This window comes from Cherax quadricarinatus, chromosome 61 (assembly GCF_038502225.1).
Source record: "Cherax quadricarinatus isolate ZL_2023a chromosome 61, ASM3850222v1, whole genome shotgun sequence".
Classification (NCBI taxonomy): domain Eukaryota; kingdom Metazoa; phylum Arthropoda; class Malacostraca; order Decapoda; family Parastacidae; genus Cherax; species Cherax quadricarinatus.
The window spans coordinates 5,564,877-5,585,991 of NC_091352.1; the positions used below are offsets into that span (position 1 = coordinate 5,564,877).

The following is a 21,115-nucleotide window of genomic DNA, read 5'->3' on the forward strand; positions in this document are numbered from 1 at the left end:
ATTGGAACCATTATTAGGCCATTTGGCAATCCCTGCTTCACTCCACTGGTAATATTTTTCCAGGAGGACATTATTCTCTTTACATTTTTCTTTCGATAAAAAATTCACCCCTAATATTTTGCATTTTATTCATTGAATGTTTTGTGATTTTCAGATTTATATTTCATAGGAAGATTTATCAAAAGTGATATAAATATAAATATAGTAAGTGCTCTTCCCATCCATTTCTTTACTATAATTGAAGTTACTAAAATCTTAAGCTTTCTGAAAATCTTAAAGTATGTTTTGAAATAATTCTGAATTTATCCACCTTTAGCTCTTGAATCAACAGGTATTCTGGAGTATAACAATGAATTATGTATATACTATATATGTACATATACATATGTATATTGATAGAATAAAATTAAACTCATGTTGCATACTTAGTTCAGTAAATTGGCATTGATCTTATCCTTAGTAATTTGCATGACAAAGGACAAGAGCAGAAATGACATGCATAGTAATTAGGTATTATACATAAACCAAATGTATTTTCAGTCAGGAGAGGGACGGAGATTGCGTGGTAGTGCTCTAAGTGATCCAGCAGATAAACCGGAGATGAAGTTTTACTTGGGGGGCTGCGAGCAGTGTAATGATACATGTGAAAAGCAGCAGATTACAGTCAGGGCTCGCTGTGCTGCAGCAAAACTTCTTGGTATGTAGTCAGTCAGACAATAAATATTTTAAATTCAATCCTCTACAGGGTATATTCACTGGTTTCTCATGCTGATTTATCATTTTTATTTATATACAGTAAATTCTTTTGGATAATTTATGCTTTGGATGATGACTTTTGAGAATAAAATTCTGGCTTTTTGAACCTGGCTCTTTTCGAGAATATTTTACTCTTTCAATTTAAATACTGTATATATAACCTGATTGACGAGTTGCAATCATCTGTACCTTCTTATCTATACCTTCTCCTCTGGGAATTATTCCGAGGATAGCATTGTTTAAACGTACTGTCTAGCGTGCTTTCATCCTTATTTCATCACAGGGTCTTTGTCGAATCTACTGTACTCTCGGATTTGAGTTACCTACCAGTTGCACCATCTCCCTGTACTGTCATTATTATACAGCTTTTTCTACATAGGTTCCTAGTAATCATTTATTTATTTATTTATTTTTTATTTATTTATTTTTTTATTTATTAATTTTTTTATTTATTAATTTTTTTATTTATTAATTTGAACATGATACAGTGAAGTACAAAGGAATACAGTTATTACAGTGCAACATGCCAAAGTCCCTTGTATGCAGAGCATTATGGGCAGACTTAAAATTAAGTTAAGATTAACTAAGCAATGATATATTCAGTGGTAAAAACATTGTTGTAAGCAGATAACAATTTAGCACAAATGAGTATTGATAAATTAGACACATGTGCAACTCTTGGGTTGAGGGACTGATTACCTCATTCTCCTCCTGTTCTTCAAATTTCTCCTATGTATGGACTGATGAAGCCACTGTGTGGCGAAACGTTTCCTCAATAAAGATACCCAAGAGTTGCACATGTGTCTAATTTATCAACATGTCGGTTCTCTGAACCATTCATCTACAAATGAGTATTACAAAGACAGGTCATATGGTCATTTACTGTGTTGCTGTGCATTCAGTAGAATGGAGTATTCTGTTAGGTAATGTAATTAAAAAATAAAGTTTGATTAGGTCACAGGTTAGACCCTGCCTTGGTGGGAATCGGCCAGTGTGATAATAAAAAAAAAATAATAATAATAATGAGAAACATTTACGAGATACAATTATTCAGTATTTATTTACTTGTGGGTGAGTAAGTGATTTTTGAGAAGACTTGAATTTATAAACAGACAGTGTTTCTTTTATATTCACAGGTATGGGTGCACTTCAGTCCTGCTTTTTTCGAGCATTATCATTCTTGGAATTTCCTAAATTTCACTCATAACTTAACAAAGTTTACTTTAACCACACAAGTTTGTAGATGAATGGTTCAGAGAACCAACAAGTTGATAAATTAGACACATGTGCAACTCTTGGGTATCTTTATTGAGGAAACATTTTGCCACACAGTGGCTTCATCAGTCCATACAAAGGAGAATCTTGAAGAGCAGGAGGAGAATGAGGTAATCGGTCCCTCAACCTTGAGTCGATGTGGTCAGTCCATCAATCTTGAATAGAATACGGCATAAGTGTGGAGAAGGAGCTTATAAACCGTAGGCAGGAGAGGTGCAGCAGTCGTAGGTGGTGTCACATTTGTTCAATGTGGAAGTAGGTCGTGCCCAAGGGTTAGGCAAGCGAAGAATTCCCAAGTATTAAGATCCCAAGAAGTTGCAGTGTCTGACAGGATTGTAGATGAATGGTTCAGAGAATCGACAAGTTGATAAATTAGACAGATGTGCATCTCTTGCGTATCTTTATTGAGGAAATGTTTCACCACTGTGTGGCAAGATGTTTCGCCACAATAGTTTTGGTAATCCCACACCTCCTCCTAATTTCCGAACTACGAATTCTCTGCATTATATTCACACCACACATTGCCCTCAGACATGATTTCTTCACTGCCTCCAGCCTTCTCCTCACTGCAACATTCATCACCCATGCTTCACACTCATATAAGAGTGTTGGTATAAATATACTCTCATACATTCCCCTCTTTGCTTCTACTGACAAAGTTATTTGTCTCCCCAGACTCCTAAGCACACCGCTAACCCTTTTCCCCTCATCAATTCTCTTGATTCACCTCATAGACCCATCTGCTGACACGTCCACTCCTAAATATTTGAATACATTCACCTCCTCCATACTCTCTCCCTTCTGATATTCAATCTTTCGTCATTTAATTTTTTTTTTGTTAACCTCATCACCTTACTCTTTCATATATACATGTATTCACTTTTAATTTTCTTCTTTTACATACCCTACCAAACTCATCCACCAACCTCTGCAACTTCTCTTCAGAATCTCCCAAAAGCACATTGTCATCAGCAAAGAACAACTGTGACAACTCCTACTTTGTGTTAGATTCTTTATCTTTTAACTCCACACCTTTTGCCAACACCCGAGCATTCACTTCTCTTACAACCCCATCTGTAAATATATTGAACAACCATGGTGACATCACGCATCCTTGTCTAATGGCTACTTTTACTGGGAAATAATCTCCCTCTCTCCTACATACTCTAACCTGAGCCTCGCTATCCTCATAAAAACTCTTCACTGCTTTCAGTGACCTACCTCCTATTTCATACACCTGCAACATCTGCCACATTGCCCCCCTATCCACCCTGTCATATGCCTTTTCCGAATCCATAAATGCCACAAAAACCTCTTTACCATTATCTAAATACTGTTCACCTATGTTTTGCTGTAAACATTTGATCTACATACCCCCTACCTTTCTTAAAGCCTCCTTATTCAACTGCTATCCTACTTTCCATCTTACACTTAATATAGCAGTCATAATGTTATTAATACTGTATATTCATGCAGTTTGCAGAGACATCTAATCTGTCGTATCTGAGTGCCTCTGCAAAGGCACTGATTATGTATGAGTGATGTTGAAAGTGTTGAATGATGAAAGTTTTTTCTTTCTCTTCGGGTTTTTCTCTTTTTGGTCACTTCCTTGGTAGGAAACAGCTGACGTGTTAAAAAAAATCATCAGTGAGATTTATCTTTATTACACTACATATACTGTATTCTCAAATTTTCAGGTTGTCTTTCTCAATACGTTATTAAGCCTATGCCGGGTGTGGAGTACCCGCCTGAGGATACGCCAGTCCTATGTTACGTGCGCCTTCTTATTGCTCATCTTAGTTCACGATCAGCTGTTCAGCGTCTTGGGGCTGGGGCAGTAGTGAGAGAGTGGGCATCAATATATCCCAACCAAGAATGCCATCCTCAGCTGCAGAGTGTTCTTCATACCTGCCTTACAGAAGTTGTGTACTATGATGAAATTGCTTTATCATTTACCAGGTAGGGTTAAGACAGTTGCTAAAGTAAGATTTTGTTACAGTAGTTATTTAAAGGTAAATTTGTGATACTTTAGATGTGCCCTAGAAATTGAAAGTGGAATTGCAAACATAGGTCTTTATAGCTTTCTCTAGTTAGGGATGGATTAGAGAGGTGCAAGTGGCAAAAATATGACTTAACCATGTGGGTCTTGATTGTGCAAAATGTCAGCAGGGTGGCTAGAGCTAATATCAAGAAAAAGAAGTACTTGACTTGCCAGTCTGCTGTACTTTAGGTATAAAGGAATACATACTTGAATGAATCATTAAAATGGGGCCTTCCTATTAGACCCAAAATAGGTTAAAAAGAGGAGATTTTGCCATTTAAGACATGAGAGTTTATAAGCCATACACCAACTTCTATTTAGATTAAAATGGTGCTTTGATGCCTTGATGGTCAGAAGCAGTGATGGCAGTAACAATCAAATGCATTGACAGCCTTAGTATGATCTATTGCTTGCTTTAACAGCATAATGTATTGATAGCAAAAGGTTCTTGATGCATCCACTCCCAACACCACCTGTCTTGATATTTCGCACTCGCTTCAGGCCATAAGCATTGCCTAGAATAATGTGAATTAACCCTGCAGGGTACTGTAGCACTTGGCAGCTGTGTGGTCAGCTGATGCAGTCTTTTGACAACCTGATGTTGTGCTTAAAATTGTTAACCTTTTACCTTCCCCTTTCCCCCTATACAGCCTCTACTCACTCAATGACGGAATTCTGTTTCTAAGACCACATCAATAAATGAATTCATCACTAAATGAGGAGCATACTATAATGGGTTTGTGTCAGCCATCTTTGATACTGATTGTTTTAACGTCACCTCTGCACCATTTATAACATTTTTATTATAATTTTTAAATGTTTGTACAGTAGTGTACTGTATATTGTAATAAACAGAATAGAGGAAATCATCTCTAACATACATTATTTAGGTATGCATACTGGTCAGAGAGCCCATTGTAGGTCAGTCATCAGTAAACGAGTACATCGCTAAAGTCAGGAGAGGCTGTGGTAATATTAGACACATTTCCACTGCTGTCATCTTATTTACATCAATAAATACTAATACACAAGTGTCAGCACCACTGTGATTCAATCCCATTTTTGCTTTCATTAACCTTTCCTTAAACTAGCTATTGACACTCACAGTTTACTTCTCTCTATTTTGTAATTTTTCTCTTTCTATAAACCATGCTGCTAATATATTACTCACAAATATCTAAAGACATTTGCTTCTCTCATAATCCTTCCTTCCATTCTGACCTCATCTTTAATTCCACATACCATACAGTGGTACCTTGACTTACAAGTGCCCCAACTTACGAGTTTTCCGAGTTACAAGCCGTCACTCAGTCGATTTTTTGCTTTGAGTTGCAAGCCAAGATACAAGTTAGGAGCGAGCATCAGATATGCCTCCACTCGCAGGAGAGAGGAAATATAAAAAACCTCGATAATAACCAATGTGTAACATCCTTTGAATTTTGATACCACTGGTAGTGTCATCCTGCAAGAATGTTCTATAACATATGCCCTAAGTAAAGAGAAACAATTCTGGAATGTGTAATACATGTTCGGCTGGTTGGGTGGCCAGCTGACTGACTGGCTGATTTGCTTTGGCTGTCTCTATCTCTTTCTGTCTGTCTGTATCTATCTCTGTCTATCTGTGTCTTTATCTCACAGATACACATAAATACAGTTATGCATAGTATAAATTACCTAGGATAACCCCAAAAAAACCCAGACAAAGTACCATACTATGCTTGTAGATATAAGGCATAATCAGCATCTCTAGCAAGTACAGTAATACACATTTTCACTTGTTCAGAAATCAGACGTGACCGACTCTGCATCATGTGTAATACCTGTTGGTTCATGAGCGGTTCTCTCTCTCTGAGACAGAGAGACAGGCAGACAGAAACACAGGCAGACAGAAACACAGATAAGCGGAGACAGAGATAAACATAGAGCTAGACAGACAAATAGATAGAAACAAACAGATAGACAGACATGTTTATTTGTAACAGTGAAAAATAAATCTAAGGCAGTGCACAATCATCAAATGTCATTCCATGAGTGTCACTCCACTGGCAGTGGAGTGACACTCATCTTACACTGTGCTTCAAGGAGTTTCATATATACTCCAGCATTTCTAAAACATTGCTGGAACCTGGCACAAAAGGGAAAAATCATTTCTTATTTATAAATACATTATACAGTGGACCCCCGCCTTACAATATTAATCCGTTCCTGAGAGCTCATCATAAGCCGAAATTATCATTAGCTGTATTAATTTTACCCATAAGAAATAATGGAAATCAAATTAATCCATTCCTGACACCCCAAAGTATGAAAAAAAATTTTTTTACCACATGAAATATTAATTTTAATACACACAAACTGAAGAAGACATGCACAATTACTATACTAAAAATAGAATATATGACATTTACCTTTATTGAAGATCTGGTGATGATTAATGGGATGGGAGGAGGGGAGAGTGTGGAAGTTATTGTTTAGAAGGGGAATCCCTTTCCATTAGGACTTGAGGTAGCAAGTCCTTTTCTAGGGTTACTTCCCTTCTTTTAATGCCACTAGGACCAGCTTGAGAGTCACTGGACCTCTGTCGCACAACAAATCTGTCCATAGAGCTCTGTACCTCCCGTTCCTTTAAGACTTTCCTAAAATGGGCCATAACATTGTCATTGTACAGGTTGCCAACACGGCTTGCAGTAGCTGTTTCAAGGTGATTTTCATCCATAAAGGTTTGCAGTTCAACCCACTTAGCACACATTTCTTTAATCTCTTTTTTTCAATTCCATACTAATTCTCACCCTTTTTACCACAGGGATGGCACTAGAAGCATTCTTGGGGTCCATGGTGACTTACTTTGCAGTTACAAGCACTAAAAACACTGGGATAATGTGAAATGTACTGAATGTATGCGTAGATGGGACCACACTGGCTGGCTTGTAAACACTGGTGCTGAGGCCACACGTGGGATGTGTCCCAGACGAATCACGTAAGGCGAGTTTTTTATCGTGAGGCGAGGCAAAATTTTTGTGTTCAAATGCTTCATATGGCGGATTTAACGTAACGCGATGCGTTCGTAAGGCGGGGGTCCACTGTATTTTGCTTATTTAACGCTTTGACTGTTGCAAGCCCATTTCTGAAACTGTCATTCTATGTTGCAAAATTTTTGGAATTTTTTTTTTATGAAATGATAGAGAATCTTTTCCTGATGCTAATGACACCAAAAGTACAAAATTTGATCGAAAACTTACGAAATTACGTTCCCATGAAGTTAGTGATCTCGTTGATATATACGCATTGGTGACTTCACCGACTTTGAGCCCTATTTTCAGCCAATTCCATTGTTCCAGTCGACCACTCATAGCTGTTTCTTTAGAACAACATTTTTTCTCTCAATTGAGTACAAGAAACCGCCCATTTACCAATTTCAACTACCCAATAAAGTGGTCAGAAATTGGCAGTTTGGCCAATTTCATGCAAATTAAAAAAGATGCCAATTTCAAAATAGGGTCCAGAATAAACAATGCAGACTTTCTTGGCACTAAAATAACATATCCTCTGTTCATTAGTCAAGTCTCCAGGCCCCTCTTATATTACTCTTGCTTTCTATTTTGATTTTTTATTCACACAAAAAATAGATTTACTGTTATGCAGACTACTACATTATTGTAAAAATGGTACAAATAATATTAGTGCACTAGTGAAAGAATATTAGACTCCTCAGTTGACGTGTATTAGACGTGTGGTGTGATTTGCTTACTCTTGAACATTGGTAAAAATGGAACATTTCTGCTATTTGAGCTCAATTTCAAGGTCGTTTTCATCGTGAAACTAATCAAAATTATCTTTGTTTCTGTAATATGTTTTCCATTCTGTCAAATGAGACCAAGAAAACGAGAATGCAACCATAAATACTACACGAAAATACAGTGGACCCCCGCATACCGATTTTAATCCGTGCAAGAGGGCTCATTGGTATGCGAAATAATCGGTATGCGAATGAATTTTCCCCATAAGAAATAATGGAAATCAAATTAATCCGTGCAAGACACCCAAAAGTATGAAAAAAAAATTTTTTTACCACATGAAATGTTAATTTTAATACACACAAACTGAAAAGGGCATGCACAATTACATGACACTTACTTTTATTGAAGATCTGGTGATGATTGATGGGATGGGAGGAGGGGAGAGAGAGTGTTAGTGTTTAGAAGGGGAATCCCCTTCCATTAAGACTTGAGGTGTCGAGTCCTTTTCTGGGGTTACTTCCCTTCTTCTTTTAATGCCACTAGGACCAGCTTCAGAGTCACTGGACTTCTTTCGCACAACATATCTGTCCATAGTGGCCTGTACCTCTCGTTCCTTTATGACTTCCCTAAAGTGTTTCACAACATTGTCAGTGTACAGGTTGCCAACACGGCTTGCAATAGCTGTGTGAGGGTGATTTTCATCCATGAAGGTTTGCACTTCAAGCTACTTTGCACAGATTTCCTTAATCTTTGTAGTAGGCAACTTCTTCAATTTCTCTCTCCCCTCCTCTGAACCAGTTTCCTCAGGTCTGGCCTCTTGCTCTTGAAGTTGATCTATAAGCTCATCAGTGGTTAGTTCTTCATTGTCCTCCTCCACCAACTCTTCCACATCCTCCCCACTAACCTCCAACCCCAAGGACTTTCCCAATGCCACAATGCATTCCTCAACTGGCATAATCCTCTCAGGGTTAGCCTCAAACCCTTCAAAATCCCTTTTGTCTACACATTCTGGCCACAGTTTCTTCCAAGCAGAGTTCAAGGTCTTCTTAGTCACTCCCTCCCAAGCCTTACCTATAAGGTTTACATAATTGAGGATATTAAAGTGCTCTCTCCAAAACTCTCTTAGAGTCAGTTGAGTTTCTGAGGTCACTACAAAGCACCTTTCAAACAGAGCTTTTGTGTACAGTTTTTTGAAGTTTGCAATAACCTGATGGTCCATGGGCTGCAGGAGAGGAGTGGTATTAGGAGGCAAAAACTTCACCTTAATGAATTTCATGTCCCTATAAAGTCACTCTGCCACGTCTGTAGGATGACCAGGGGCATTGTCTAACACCAGGAGGCACTTAAGTTCTAATTTCTTTTCAGTTAGGTAATCTTTCACATTGGGGGCAAATGCATGGTGTAACCAGTCATAGAAAAAGTCCCTAGTGACCCATGCCTTACTGTTTGCCCTCCACAGCACACACAAATTCTCCTTGAGGACATTCTTTTGCCTGAATGGTCTGGGAGTTTCAGAGTGATACACTAATAAAGGCTTCACTTTGCAATCACCAGTAGCATTGGAACACATCAGCAAAGTAAGCCTGTCTTTCATAGGCTTATGTCCTGGGAGTGCCTTTTCCTCCTGAGTAATGTAGGTCCTGCTTGGCATTTTCTTCCAAAACAGGCCTGTTTCATCACAATTAAACACTTGTTCAGGTTTCAGTCCTTCACTGTCTATGTACTTCTTGAATTCCTGCACATATTTTTCAGCTGCTTTGTGGTCCGAACTGGCAGCCTCACCATGCCTTATCACACTATGTATGCCACTACGCTTCTTAAATCTCTCAAACCAACCTTTGCTGGCCTTAAATTCACTCACATCAGCACTAGTTGCAGGCATTTTTTTAATTAAATCCTCATGCAACTTCCTAGCCTTTTCGCTTATGATCGCTTGAGAGACGCTATCTGCTAGCTGTTTTTCATTTATCCACACCAATAAGAGTCTCTCAACATCTTCCATCACTTGCGATCTTTGTTTCGAAAACACAGTTAAACCTTTGGCAAGAACAGCTTCCTTGATTGCCTTTCTGGTGCCCACAATAGTAGCGATGGTTGATTGGGGTTTCTTGTACAACCTGGCCAGGTCGGCGATACGCATTCCACTTTCATACTTATCAATGATCTCTTTCTTCATCTCTATTGGAATTCTCACCCTTATTGCTGTAGGGTTGGCACTAGAAGCTTTCTTGGGGCCCATGGTCACTTGTTTTCCAGATAAAGCACCGAAAACAATGTAATAATACGAAATGTTCCAATTGTATGCTTGGATGTTACCGCGGAGGCTGGCTGGTAAACAATGGCACGGGCGGCACATGTGAGGCTGGCTGAGGGCGCACATTGGACGCGTCTCGGACGAACAGCGGTGAGCGGGTTTTTAAGCGGTATGCGAGGCAAAATTTTTGCGATTAAAGCAAGCGGTATGCGGATTAATCGTTATGTGATGCCAACGGTATGCGGGGGTCCACTGTACACCTCAAAGTCGGCACTTTAATCTAATAACACAGTCTGAGGTTTTTTTTTTCTCTCTCATTATGCATTGCGTGTTGCAGGAATTTTTTTATACAGTGCACACTGACCACACAGACCCATTCTCTCACATGTGGGCCTACCAGCTTTCTCCTGCTTGATTTGAAGCCGCTAGAATTATTGAATATATATACGTCCGAAACACGGGCTCGTAAGATGTATATATACAGCCGAAACAGTCAAAGGGTTATAAACCCGTAACTAAAATATTGGGGTGTTTTTTTTAGGGGCTGGAATGGATAAATGGCATTTCAGTTAATTTCAGTGAGGAAAATTGATTTGATATACGAGCAAATTGAGTTACGAGCTCAGTCACGGAACGAATTAAATTTATAAGTCAAGGTACAACTCTATATCTTAGGTCTTATTATGATAATACTAAATTAACACATGTATGTATGTGTAGGAATGTTTTATCTTACTATTTAAACAGTGGTGTTTAATGTAATAAAAAATTTAACAGATTACAGCAAGAAACACGTGACTTCATGGCAATGCTGAGACATTACAAGCTGCCCTTAGAGGAGTCCTTCACTGCTGCTCCTGTTCTCACGCTTGAGCAGGTTGGATATTTTTATTTTATGTTCATTTGCTTATTTATTGAATAGCTGTTCATTAATTGTTTTTAGCTGTATAGTTTTCATTATTTTTTACATTATATAAATTAGTTGTTTACCAGTGTACAATAACAGGCAATTCATTACTGGTTTATTATTTTAATATGTTTATAAATTATTGTGTAGGCTTATGCAAACCTGTAATAGGAAGGGGTGATAAAACCTATTTTCCCAGAAGTTAACTGTATTGATGAAATATTCTCATTGCAGATTCAGAATCTGAGTGGGCACATTTCACTGACTTTGTTCTCAGGAGGTCGCCTCAGGCCCAAGGTTCACACCACGCTGGAGGAGAGGCGGAAGGCTATCCAGAGTAGTGTCTCCCAGACATCTACTGATCAAATTAGTTTAGCAACAACGTGAGTTTTTATATGCCAGTATTCTCTGATATTTTAATAATTTGTTAGCCAAATAATAGTTAAAATTAGAAGGAAGTTTGTGAAAATGCAGCTGAGTGAAAGTCACTACTTTTGATGATTCACCTGCATAGACAGTCAAAGTGCTCTGCAAATATCGCTACTACTACTACTACCACTTGTATGGATACTCTAAGTGGCTTCCTATGTTAGTATTACTAATAATTGTAATCTTTTATGCAAATAAAAAAGCCATTTCAGATCTTTGCAATATAAGTCTTTGTAAAGAATTTGTTGGCAAATTTGGTAAACAGTTTTTTACTTTTGTATAAAAAATATATTTTATTTTTTGCATAGCTCTATGTATGGAGCACAGTTTATGGAAAGCTGCTTAGAGAATCTGAAAAAGAGAGAATAATTTGTTCCCTTCTTTGTATATCAATAGGACTCAGGCAATAATCTCTGGAGCAGTTGTGAGATTTAGAATTCTGCCTGCTAAGCTTAACCCAGTCATAAAGCCTTTAATGGACAGCATCAAAAAGGAAAAAAATGAACAGTTACAGGCAAGTATAATATTTTGATTTATGTAATTTGTGTATGATTTATAACATTCATTTTATACATGTTGAATTCACTTCATTGACACCTAACATCAGTGTCTACTAGGAACTTGAGTATGATTCATGGGGGCACACCAAATGACTTAATGGTTAATCATCATTTACTCCCATAGCATCTCCAGATAACTATTTTTACTTAACATGATTCTCAGTAGTTTTGTCAGTAGTGGATAGTGGTTTTTACTTAATTATTATGCTTCCCAACAGAGACTGGCTGCTGAGGACCTTACCAAGCTTTTGGAACAATGTATTGATCGACCAACAAGTCCAAATGGCAAAGTGGTCAAGAATCTTGCATCCTTCCTGTGCACTGATCAAGAGTTCACACCTAAGATCAAGCAACAGGTATGAATGCTTTAATTTTATTTGCAGTATCTTTTTTTTAAATTTACCCCTCAGTCTTAGATTAATATGATTAAATTATCATACAAGTGCCTTGTTACAAAATACCTTTGAAAGTTGAGTATCCATGATGACTTTTTTGGTTGATTTCTGGAATTTTGCATGTATCGTATATAAAGGGCAAGAGCTATTTAGGGTCTGACCACCTGCAAAATCTTCCTTAACTACTCATATGTGTGAAAAGGATAAGAGTTATCCCAGCTAAACTACTAGGATTTTTTTATTTGTATACCATAATTAACGAGTAATGTAAAGTGATTGACTGACGAGGATTATAAAGTTTCTCTTCTTAATATTAGTAATGTATACAAGAGAAAGGGTTACTAGCCCCTTGCTCCTGGCATTTTAGTCGCCTCTTGTATAAGCCATGCGTGTCGTAAGAGGCAACTAAAATGCCAGGAGCAAACGGATAGTAACCTCTTCTCTTGTATACATTATGTACTAAAGTTTAAAAGAGAAACTTTAGTTTTTCATTTTGAGCCACACTGCTTTGGTGGGATATGGCTGGTGTGTTGAAAGAAAAGAAAGATTATAAAAGAAAGTTTGGGCATCCATATTTCTTCATAAAGTTTCAGTGAACCATTAGGGCTAACTAATCCTACACTTTTTGTCAGTTTTTATGAAGATAATGTTTTTTGGGGAATCTGAGACTGTTAAATTAGATTTAAGAAAATGGAATTAAGATTGATTTTATTGTATATGTGACAAATCATTGAGGTTTAAACAAGGTGTGTACAGGAAAGAGAAGTCATATGTGGGAGGAGAAACATGTAACAACTAACCTACACATTGAAAATGAAAACTACATAACGTTTTGGTGTGTCTTGGACCATTATCAAGTGGGAGACCAAGAACTAGGGAGAAAGCTTATTCTTGGTGTGGTGAGGCAACCAAAGTCTGGATAAGTTGTATGTGTTATGAATATTAAAACATTTTACAATGTACTGTACAGGGTAAGCATCTACAGTAACAGTCAGGATTAAGACTCAGCATTCAGGTTCAAGATGGAATTAAAATGCCTTTTTGATTTCAATTTTAAGTGTGTGGGTTAATTGTGTATTGTTCTAGTTATGGTATTGTAACTTATTTTCCATGGCAATTTTGTTTTTATTTCCCTTTTTTTTTTTTTTATTATTTTATTATCACACTGGCCGATTCCCACCAAGGCAGGGTGGCCCTTTTTTTTATTTTCTATAAATGGACCAAGTTTAATGAACCTTAATTAATGTATTTTCTATTGAAGAGTGTGAGCAAAGTAACATTTATGAAGGGGTTCAGGGAAACCGGCAGGCCGGACTTGAGTCCTGGAGATGGGAAGTACAGTGCCTGCACTCTGAAGGAGGGGTGTTAATGTTGCAGTTTAAAAACTGTAGTGTAAAGCACCCTTCTGGCAAGACAGTGATGGAGTGAATGATGGTGAAAGTTTTTCTTTTTCGGGCCACCCTGCCTTGGTGGGAATCGGCCAGTGTGATAATAAAAAAAAATAAAAATGTCAAGGTTCAGTCATTTAATTTTGGCTCTCAGATTGCCTATGGTTTTTGTAATGGGTTATATATTCTCCAACAAAGTTTGGAATGCAGTAACTTTATTTTGTTTTATTTTAGGACTGTGTAGCATATAGTACAGCTGACAGCAAAAAGGGTGTACTCAGCTTGTCTTCACAGTTGAAGGTGAGACTCAGAAAAATCAGTATGAACTGTTTATCTGACCTTAATTTTTTGTAATTTTCTATTATGAATGGTTGACATGTGTTGATTTACATGTACTGTGCAGCCCTTTACTCTGCGAGGATTAGGTTGCTGGAGGTGTTGTGAATCCTAAGGCCACAAATGAGAAATTTTGTATGCTCAGATTATTTATATTTTTCTTACTTATATATATTACATGTAAATCAATAAAAATATAAAATGCTATACTGTATTGTAATAATAAAAACTTACCTCTGTTAACATTGATCTGTAGAATAAAGCAAGTTCTTTTTTTTTTTTTGATAATTGATTCACACAACTGTCTGCCATTACCCACCTCGCTCACATTTCAGTCATTAAATGAACATTTCTCTTATTCATGCAGGTTCTCGCTCATTCTATTTATTCAGTTACACGTGTAATAAATGTGGGCAGCTTTAAAGTTTGAATTTTGTGTAAACTCGTAATAAACTACTGTATATAAATATTGGAGAAGCTTATTTTTCTGATATTCACTTTTCATATTGTCATTTGCCAGCATGCACAAAAATGGTAAAAAATTAATTTCCATTTTAAGTAATGTTATTCTTTATAAATTCCCTATAAACCTTGAATAAAAGTGATTAAAATGTTTGTCAGTCACTTGACTTTGAAACTGTTATTGCTTGCCAAATCTTGCCCATTTTGGGATTACAGCCATCTTCAGGGAGTGATTGTTATAATAAATATACTATCTTCACTGAGAGAAGTGATTTGTGTTGCAGAAGGCTGCTTTCCCTTCCCCCCATTCTCCCTATTTTTTCCCTATTCAAAAAAATAAATTACATGGAGCACATGATGTGTAGGCAAAATATCCAGATTTTTTTTTCTACACGTCGGTTGTCTCCCACTGAGGCAGGGTGACCCAAAAAGAAAGAAAATCCCCAAAAAGAAAATACTTTCATCATTCAGCACTTTCACTTCACTCATACATAATCACAGTCTTTGCAGAGGCACTCAGATACAACAGTTTAGAAGTCCCTCCAAACTGCCAATATCCCAAACCCCTCCTTTAACCCGTAAACGGTCCAAACGTATATATACGTTTTTTCAACATTTGAAAGTATGTAAAAAAAGTAGATCTTCTTTTTGTTTTTCTACATTTGAAAATGTGTAAAAAAAACTTTGGTCTACTTTTTTTTTTTTGTTGTTATTGAAAATATGTAAAAAAAACTTAGATCTACTTTTGTAGCACTGCACATGTGAACGTAGATCTGCTTGGACTGTTTACGGGTTACAGTGCAGGCATTGTACTTTCCATTTCCAGGACTCAAGTCCAGCTAACAGGTTTCCCTGAATCCCTTCACAAAATATTACCCTGCTCACACTCCAACAGCTCGTCAGTTCCCAAAAACCATGAGTCTCCATTCACTTCTATCTAACATGCTCATACGTGCTTGCTGAAAGTACAAACCTTTCACCCATAAAACCTCCTTTACCTCCTCCAACCTTTTCGAGGACAACCCCTACCCTGCCTTCCTTCTCCATGTCATTCTACTTTGATCCATTCTCTCTAAATGACCAAACCACCTCAACAACCCCTCTTCAGCCCTCTAATACTTTTAGTAACTCCACACCACCACCTAATTTAAACACTCCGAATTCTCTGCATAATATTTACACCACACTTGCCCTTAGATAAGACATCTCCACTGCCTCCAGCCGCCTCCTCACTGCAACATTTGCAACCCAAGCTTCACTCCTATATAAGAGTGTTAGTACCACTGTACTTTTGTACATTCCCTTCTTTGCCTCCATTAATAACGTTTTTTGTCTCCACAGATACCTCAGCGCACCGCTCACCTTTTTTCCTTCATCAGTTCTGTGGTTAACCTCATCCTTCATAAACCCATCTGCTGACAAGTCAACTCCCAAATATCTGAAAACATTTACTTCTTCCATACTCCCTCTCTCCAATGTGATATCCAATTTTTCTTTATCTAAATTGTTTGATACCCTCATCACCTTAGGCTATCTATGTTCACTTTCAACTTTCTATCTTTACACACCCTCCCCAACTCGTCTACTAACCAGATATTTACAGTAAAATGTAATGTAAAGGAATTTAATAAACGCTTGTGTGTTAGGAGTGAATGTGGACAAGTGGCCTTTCATAGACGTGCTGTTGGAGTGTGAGCAAGATAAAATTTATGAAAGGGATTTGGGGAAACCAGTTAGCCAGGCTTGAGCCCTGGAGGTGGGAAGGGCAGTATCTGCACTCTGAGGCATGCAGGGGTAGGGGAGTTATGTTGCAGTTCAGAAGGTAATCCACATTGTCTTCAGATGCCTCGCAAGACAGTGATTGAAAGATTGTCTGTGTTTTCTTCTTTGAGTCACCCTTCCTTGCCTGGGTAATGGCTGTTGAGGTAACAAAAAAGATAACAAATAATAGTAATAAGTATTATACAGCAAATTCTCACTTAACGTTGTCAATTGGTTATTGGAAACTGCACCTTTAAATGCAACAACGTACAGCCTCTCCTTACTTAGTGGCATACTCGTTTACCGACCACTCGGACTAACGACCAGCTCTCCAACGAGTATGCAAACCTAAATAATCTATGTAAGAGCTGATTTCCTCTACTGTATACTGTAATAAACATAATAAAGTACTGTATAAACATATAAAAATATACCAGAAATGTTATAAATGGTGCAATATGACATTAAAAAAATACGTATCTAAAGATGGTCGACACAAACCCACTACCAGTATAGTAGTTCCTCTCTTAATGACCAATTCGCTTACTGACCTACTCTTAGGAACGGAGGCCCATCATTGAGGAGAGGCTGTATAACGAAACCACAACTTGCTATCCATCATGAGACCTCTTTAAAACTTTTAGTTTTGTATTAATGTTGGTAGAATTACCGTCAATATGTAAAATAAAAGGACACAAGTGCAACTAGTCACCTCATGAAATTCAACGATGCCCGACTAGTAATCAGAGAGCCAAATTTCCGCAGACATAAATGCCTCGAATCATCATTCATCGCTGTTTCTAACACAAGCAAAATAAAGGCAGGTTCATCATCTCTGAAGTATTAGCAAAAATCCTTTTCAAAACAGTAAACCCTGCCATCATATAGTCTCTGCTACACAAGAACACAGCAGAGAAGGAACACTGAAACAGACCTTCTCAGATCCAACCACCAACAGAAATAATTGTCTAACCTATTTTTGAGTTACCCAAGTAATAGCTTTTATAACCTTTTACTCATGTGCAAGTTGCTTGTTCTACCATATTATATTGCTACTACTATTGCAACTTACATTACTACTGCTACTACCACCACTAGTATTACACCTCACTCTGAGCCTATATATACCTTCTGTGTCCATGTATTGTTTGTAATGTCTTGATAAAGCTCCTGGAGAGCGAAACGTTGCCACAATAAAATGTCACATTAGTTGCACTCGTGTTCTTTTACCTTACAAGTTATAGTTTTGTTTCTAATGTTACATTTTCCTGTTTTTTGTGGCCACAGACACAGGGGGTGAACAGTGCACTTTTAGCACTCATTGCAACAGGGCTAAATCAAGGAATATAGGTTTGCAAAGTGAAAATTGTAAGGAGCACCTCCTTCCGCTACACAGTTCAAAAACAAACACGACAAATATGGCGCTTTCATACCACATGGTTTATTGTTGTGCATTTGTATGATATTGTATTCTTTATGAATTTTTACTTTACAATTTGTATTCATTGTATTCATTCAGTTTTTTCTCATCTTTATAACGAAACAATGTCATTCGAGGACCTGCTGTATACAGTATGTAAAAAAATATTGGGAAGATAAAAAAAAACTAATAAGAATGAGAGTGAATGTTGATACAGTTTCTCTTTAATAGATGTAAGTCTAAAGGGGATTTTATTAAGTAATAACTTTCAGTATTTATTTTAGAATGCAGAGCGTCAACTACTGCGACGTACATCATCCGTGACAGGTCGGGGACCTGGCAGACCCCCTGGCCGTCCTCCTGCCAATGCAAAGCGTGATGATCCTGCAGAGGTTACAGAAGCGATTCTAGAAAATGAGGTAAAAATAAAAATTGTTGTAGCTTGGTTTGCCTTGCCAGGTTTTTCTTGGGTGTGTAGAGTATGTGTATTTGATTTGTCTGTTAAGAATATTGTCATGCCAGAACCATTTTATTTGTTACCTAAAGAAATATATAGCAAAGTTTCAAATATAGTAATAGATGATTTGCCTGCCTCTATCCCTCTGTTGTGTGTTAAATTTTCTTAAGCTCCATACTATTGTCATTTCTGTTATTACAGGTATTACTGTGCAGTATTACTTTCACTTTGCCATCATTTCCTTTACAAATACTGTATATTGTGTTTTTCTGAAAGGTGTCTTAGACCATAATTTTTTGGTAAATATTTCACATTTTACAATGATATAAGACAATATTTGAGATGGTTTATACAGGGCATTTCATTGGGCATTGGATATGGAGTAGAGAAATTTATTTTAAAATATACATGGTGGGATGTTTTTATAGATTCAAACTAAGTGATAATTTACTTTCTTCAGAATCAACAGTTGGCAGAGATTCAAAGACGTGGTTGTACAGTTGCCCTACAGTGTATTGCTCATTACTTTGGGGAGGACTTACCTCAAAAAGTACCTCAAATCTGGGAGTTGATCTGCAGCCCTTTCAGCTGTCCTGAAGGTGAGCCAACAGTAGAGATGGCTCAAGAGGCTGTCAATAGGATGCAACTCCTGGAGGTGGTAGTGCCAGCTCTTCATCCCAGGATAGTCGCTCAGGTTGGTTTTAATTTGCTTGCAAACATATTCTTACACACTAGGTTACTTGATTCAGAAACTGTTCAAGTCTGTTGGCTACTAAATTGCCCATTATTACAATCACAGCAAGATGGTCCTGTCTGTCTACCAAACTCTCCATTACTGGCTTCTACTAAATCAAGGTTTTACTGTAGTATTTTATATTTATTTAGCACATGTTGAACCCTTAACTATTAAAAATAAAAATGAATGCATACAGTCCAAATAAGTGCATCTAAACTGGTACCAGAGTTAGTAGGTTTTGAAGAAAGAATGCAAAAGCTTAACTTTAAGTCAGTGAAGTATAGAAGAAATTGAAGAGGTGTGATCAAAGCAAAAAATAATCAAGGTATAGACAGGCATTTTTTTTTTTTTTCTTCTTTTTGTCAGAAATAAAACGAGGCAGGTGTTTCTTTTTTTTTGGGTCACCCTGTCTCGGTGCAAGACGGCTGGTGTATTCCTTACACATTTTTTTGGCATAAGTACGGTAAAGAAATGGAATTAATTAAACAATGACACTGGAAATAGTCTTCTTGTAAGAGTTCCTAGAGAGAGATAAGTTACTTCATGCATTATGTACTGGCTGTTTTCAACAAGGAAGGGTGATCAAAAGCAAACAATCATTTATCCTAAATCTTGTTTTTTTTATTGCTATTATTGCATTGATTTAGTTTATAAATTTCAGCTGGAAGCAAAGCTTCCCTTGTTAGACCACTGGCTATACCACCCCTACTGTGCTGTCCGACACATGGCCACCAGAGTGATGGGAGCTTTGTCTTGTGTCCTTACTGTGCCAACCATGACCCATGTAGTGGAAAATATTGTACCTGCCCTTGGAGCCATTGATGATGACAGTAAGAGGCAAGGAGCAGCAGAGTGCATTTTTGCTGTTATTGATCGACTGGGATTTAATGTTGTGCCTTACATAGTCCTCCTTATTGTGCCTTTATTAGGTTAGTAATGCCTCTTGCATGATATTATATTGATGTATTATGTTGGCATTAATGGTATTTTCAGTAAACAAGTTTGGATATTTGGAAGAGAAAAGTATACAGTTGTAACTGCAAGAAATAAAATTAGATAGAGTATTGCTGTTAACAGTGATTATGTATGAATGAGGTGAAAGTGTTGAATGATGACAAAAGTATTTTCTTTTGGGGGTTTTCTTTCTTTTTGGGTCACCCTGCCTCGGTGGGAGACAGCCAACTTGTTGAAAAAAAAAAAATTCTGTTACAGACTTCAGTATCATTACTTAATTTTATATGCTAATTTAGCACTCTATGCAGACTGATTTCTTTGTATTAGGTCGAATGAGTGATCAAGACAGCAGTGTTCGTCTCATGGCCACACACTGCTTTGCAACACTGATCCGACTCCTGCCTCTGGAAGGTGGTGTTCCAGATCCTCCTAACCTGAATGAGGGATTGTTGAAGCAGAAGATTAGAGAGAGAGAGTTCCTAGAGAAGCTTCTTGATCCAACAAAAATTGAAAATTACAAAATTCCTGTGCCAATCAATGCCGAGCTAAGATCATATCAACAGGTGCGTGAAATCGGTGAAAGGATTAACTTTTTGAGGTTCACTGATTCATTATTTATGCATTTAAAATTATATCGTAGGTGAAATTAATCTCTGGTTAAATCTTGCTTGCAATTTGACATGGTTCCACTTGAACTTGGAAAGAACTTTCATATGTTGTAGTCATTCTCCAACATAGATAAAAAATTGGGTATCGTATTGCAGGGAGGGAGTATGAAGAAAGTATTGTTGGGATATTTGGGAGGGAACATGTGGCAGATTGGTGTGTGAAAGATGAGGGAGGTGGGGGAGGGATGGAAGGCAAATGGTGCATCGAAGCATTTCTGAAGACAGAAAACCTTATCCATGTAGGCAAGAAAAACAAAAATCACTAGTTAGCAGTACCACCACTGCTATGGTGGTGTGAAGCATGGTTTTTAAATATTGCAGCAAGGAGGAGGCTAGAGGCAGTGTGTGGTGTGAATATTATGTAGATAATTTTGTTTTGAAGACTAGATGTGGGGGTTACTAAAGATATTATTCTGAGGGTTGAGATGGTAAGGGCATTTAAAGAGGATGGAACAAAATAGGACGACTAGGAGTGTGGAGAAATATTAGGATGGCTAGGAGGGTATATGAATCTTGGTTGAAGGAAAGAAAGGGTAGGGAGTAATCCAAAGAAAGGATAGAGGGAGTGGGTAAAAGAAC

The 21,115-nt window shown here is 37.5% G+C and overlaps 1 protein-coding gene across 3 annotated transcripts in view; it reads left to right on the forward strand.

Moving 5' to 3' along the window:
• The window catches only part of Hel89B (histone acetyltransferase 1), a 72,114-nt gene that overhangs the window by 27,186 nt on the left and 23,813 nt on the right, over positions 1-21,115 (forward strand). For all 3 annotated transcript variants that reach the window (XM_053792096.2, XM_053792094.2, XM_053792095.2), the window contains exons 13-23: positions 541-697; positions 3,729-3,990; positions 10,841-10,940; positions 11,205-11,353; positions 11,796-11,913; positions 12,178-12,315; positions 13,977-14,042; positions 18,006-18,140; positions 18,639-18,872; positions 19,576-19,843; positions 20,196-20,431. In XM_053792096.2, coding sequence (XP_053648071.2) covers positions 541-697; positions 3,729-3,990; positions 10,841-10,940; positions 11,205-11,353; positions 11,796-11,913; positions 12,178-12,315; positions 13,977-14,042; positions 18,006-18,140; positions 18,639-18,872; positions 19,576-19,843; positions 20,196-20,431 — 1,863 coding nt within the window. The remainder of the gene's footprint in view (positions 1-540; positions 698-3,728; positions 3,991-10,840; positions 10,941-11,204; positions 11,354-11,795; positions 11,914-12,177; positions 12,316-13,976; positions 14,043-18,005; positions 18,141-18,638; positions 18,873-19,575; positions 19,844-20,195; positions 20,432-21,115) is intronic.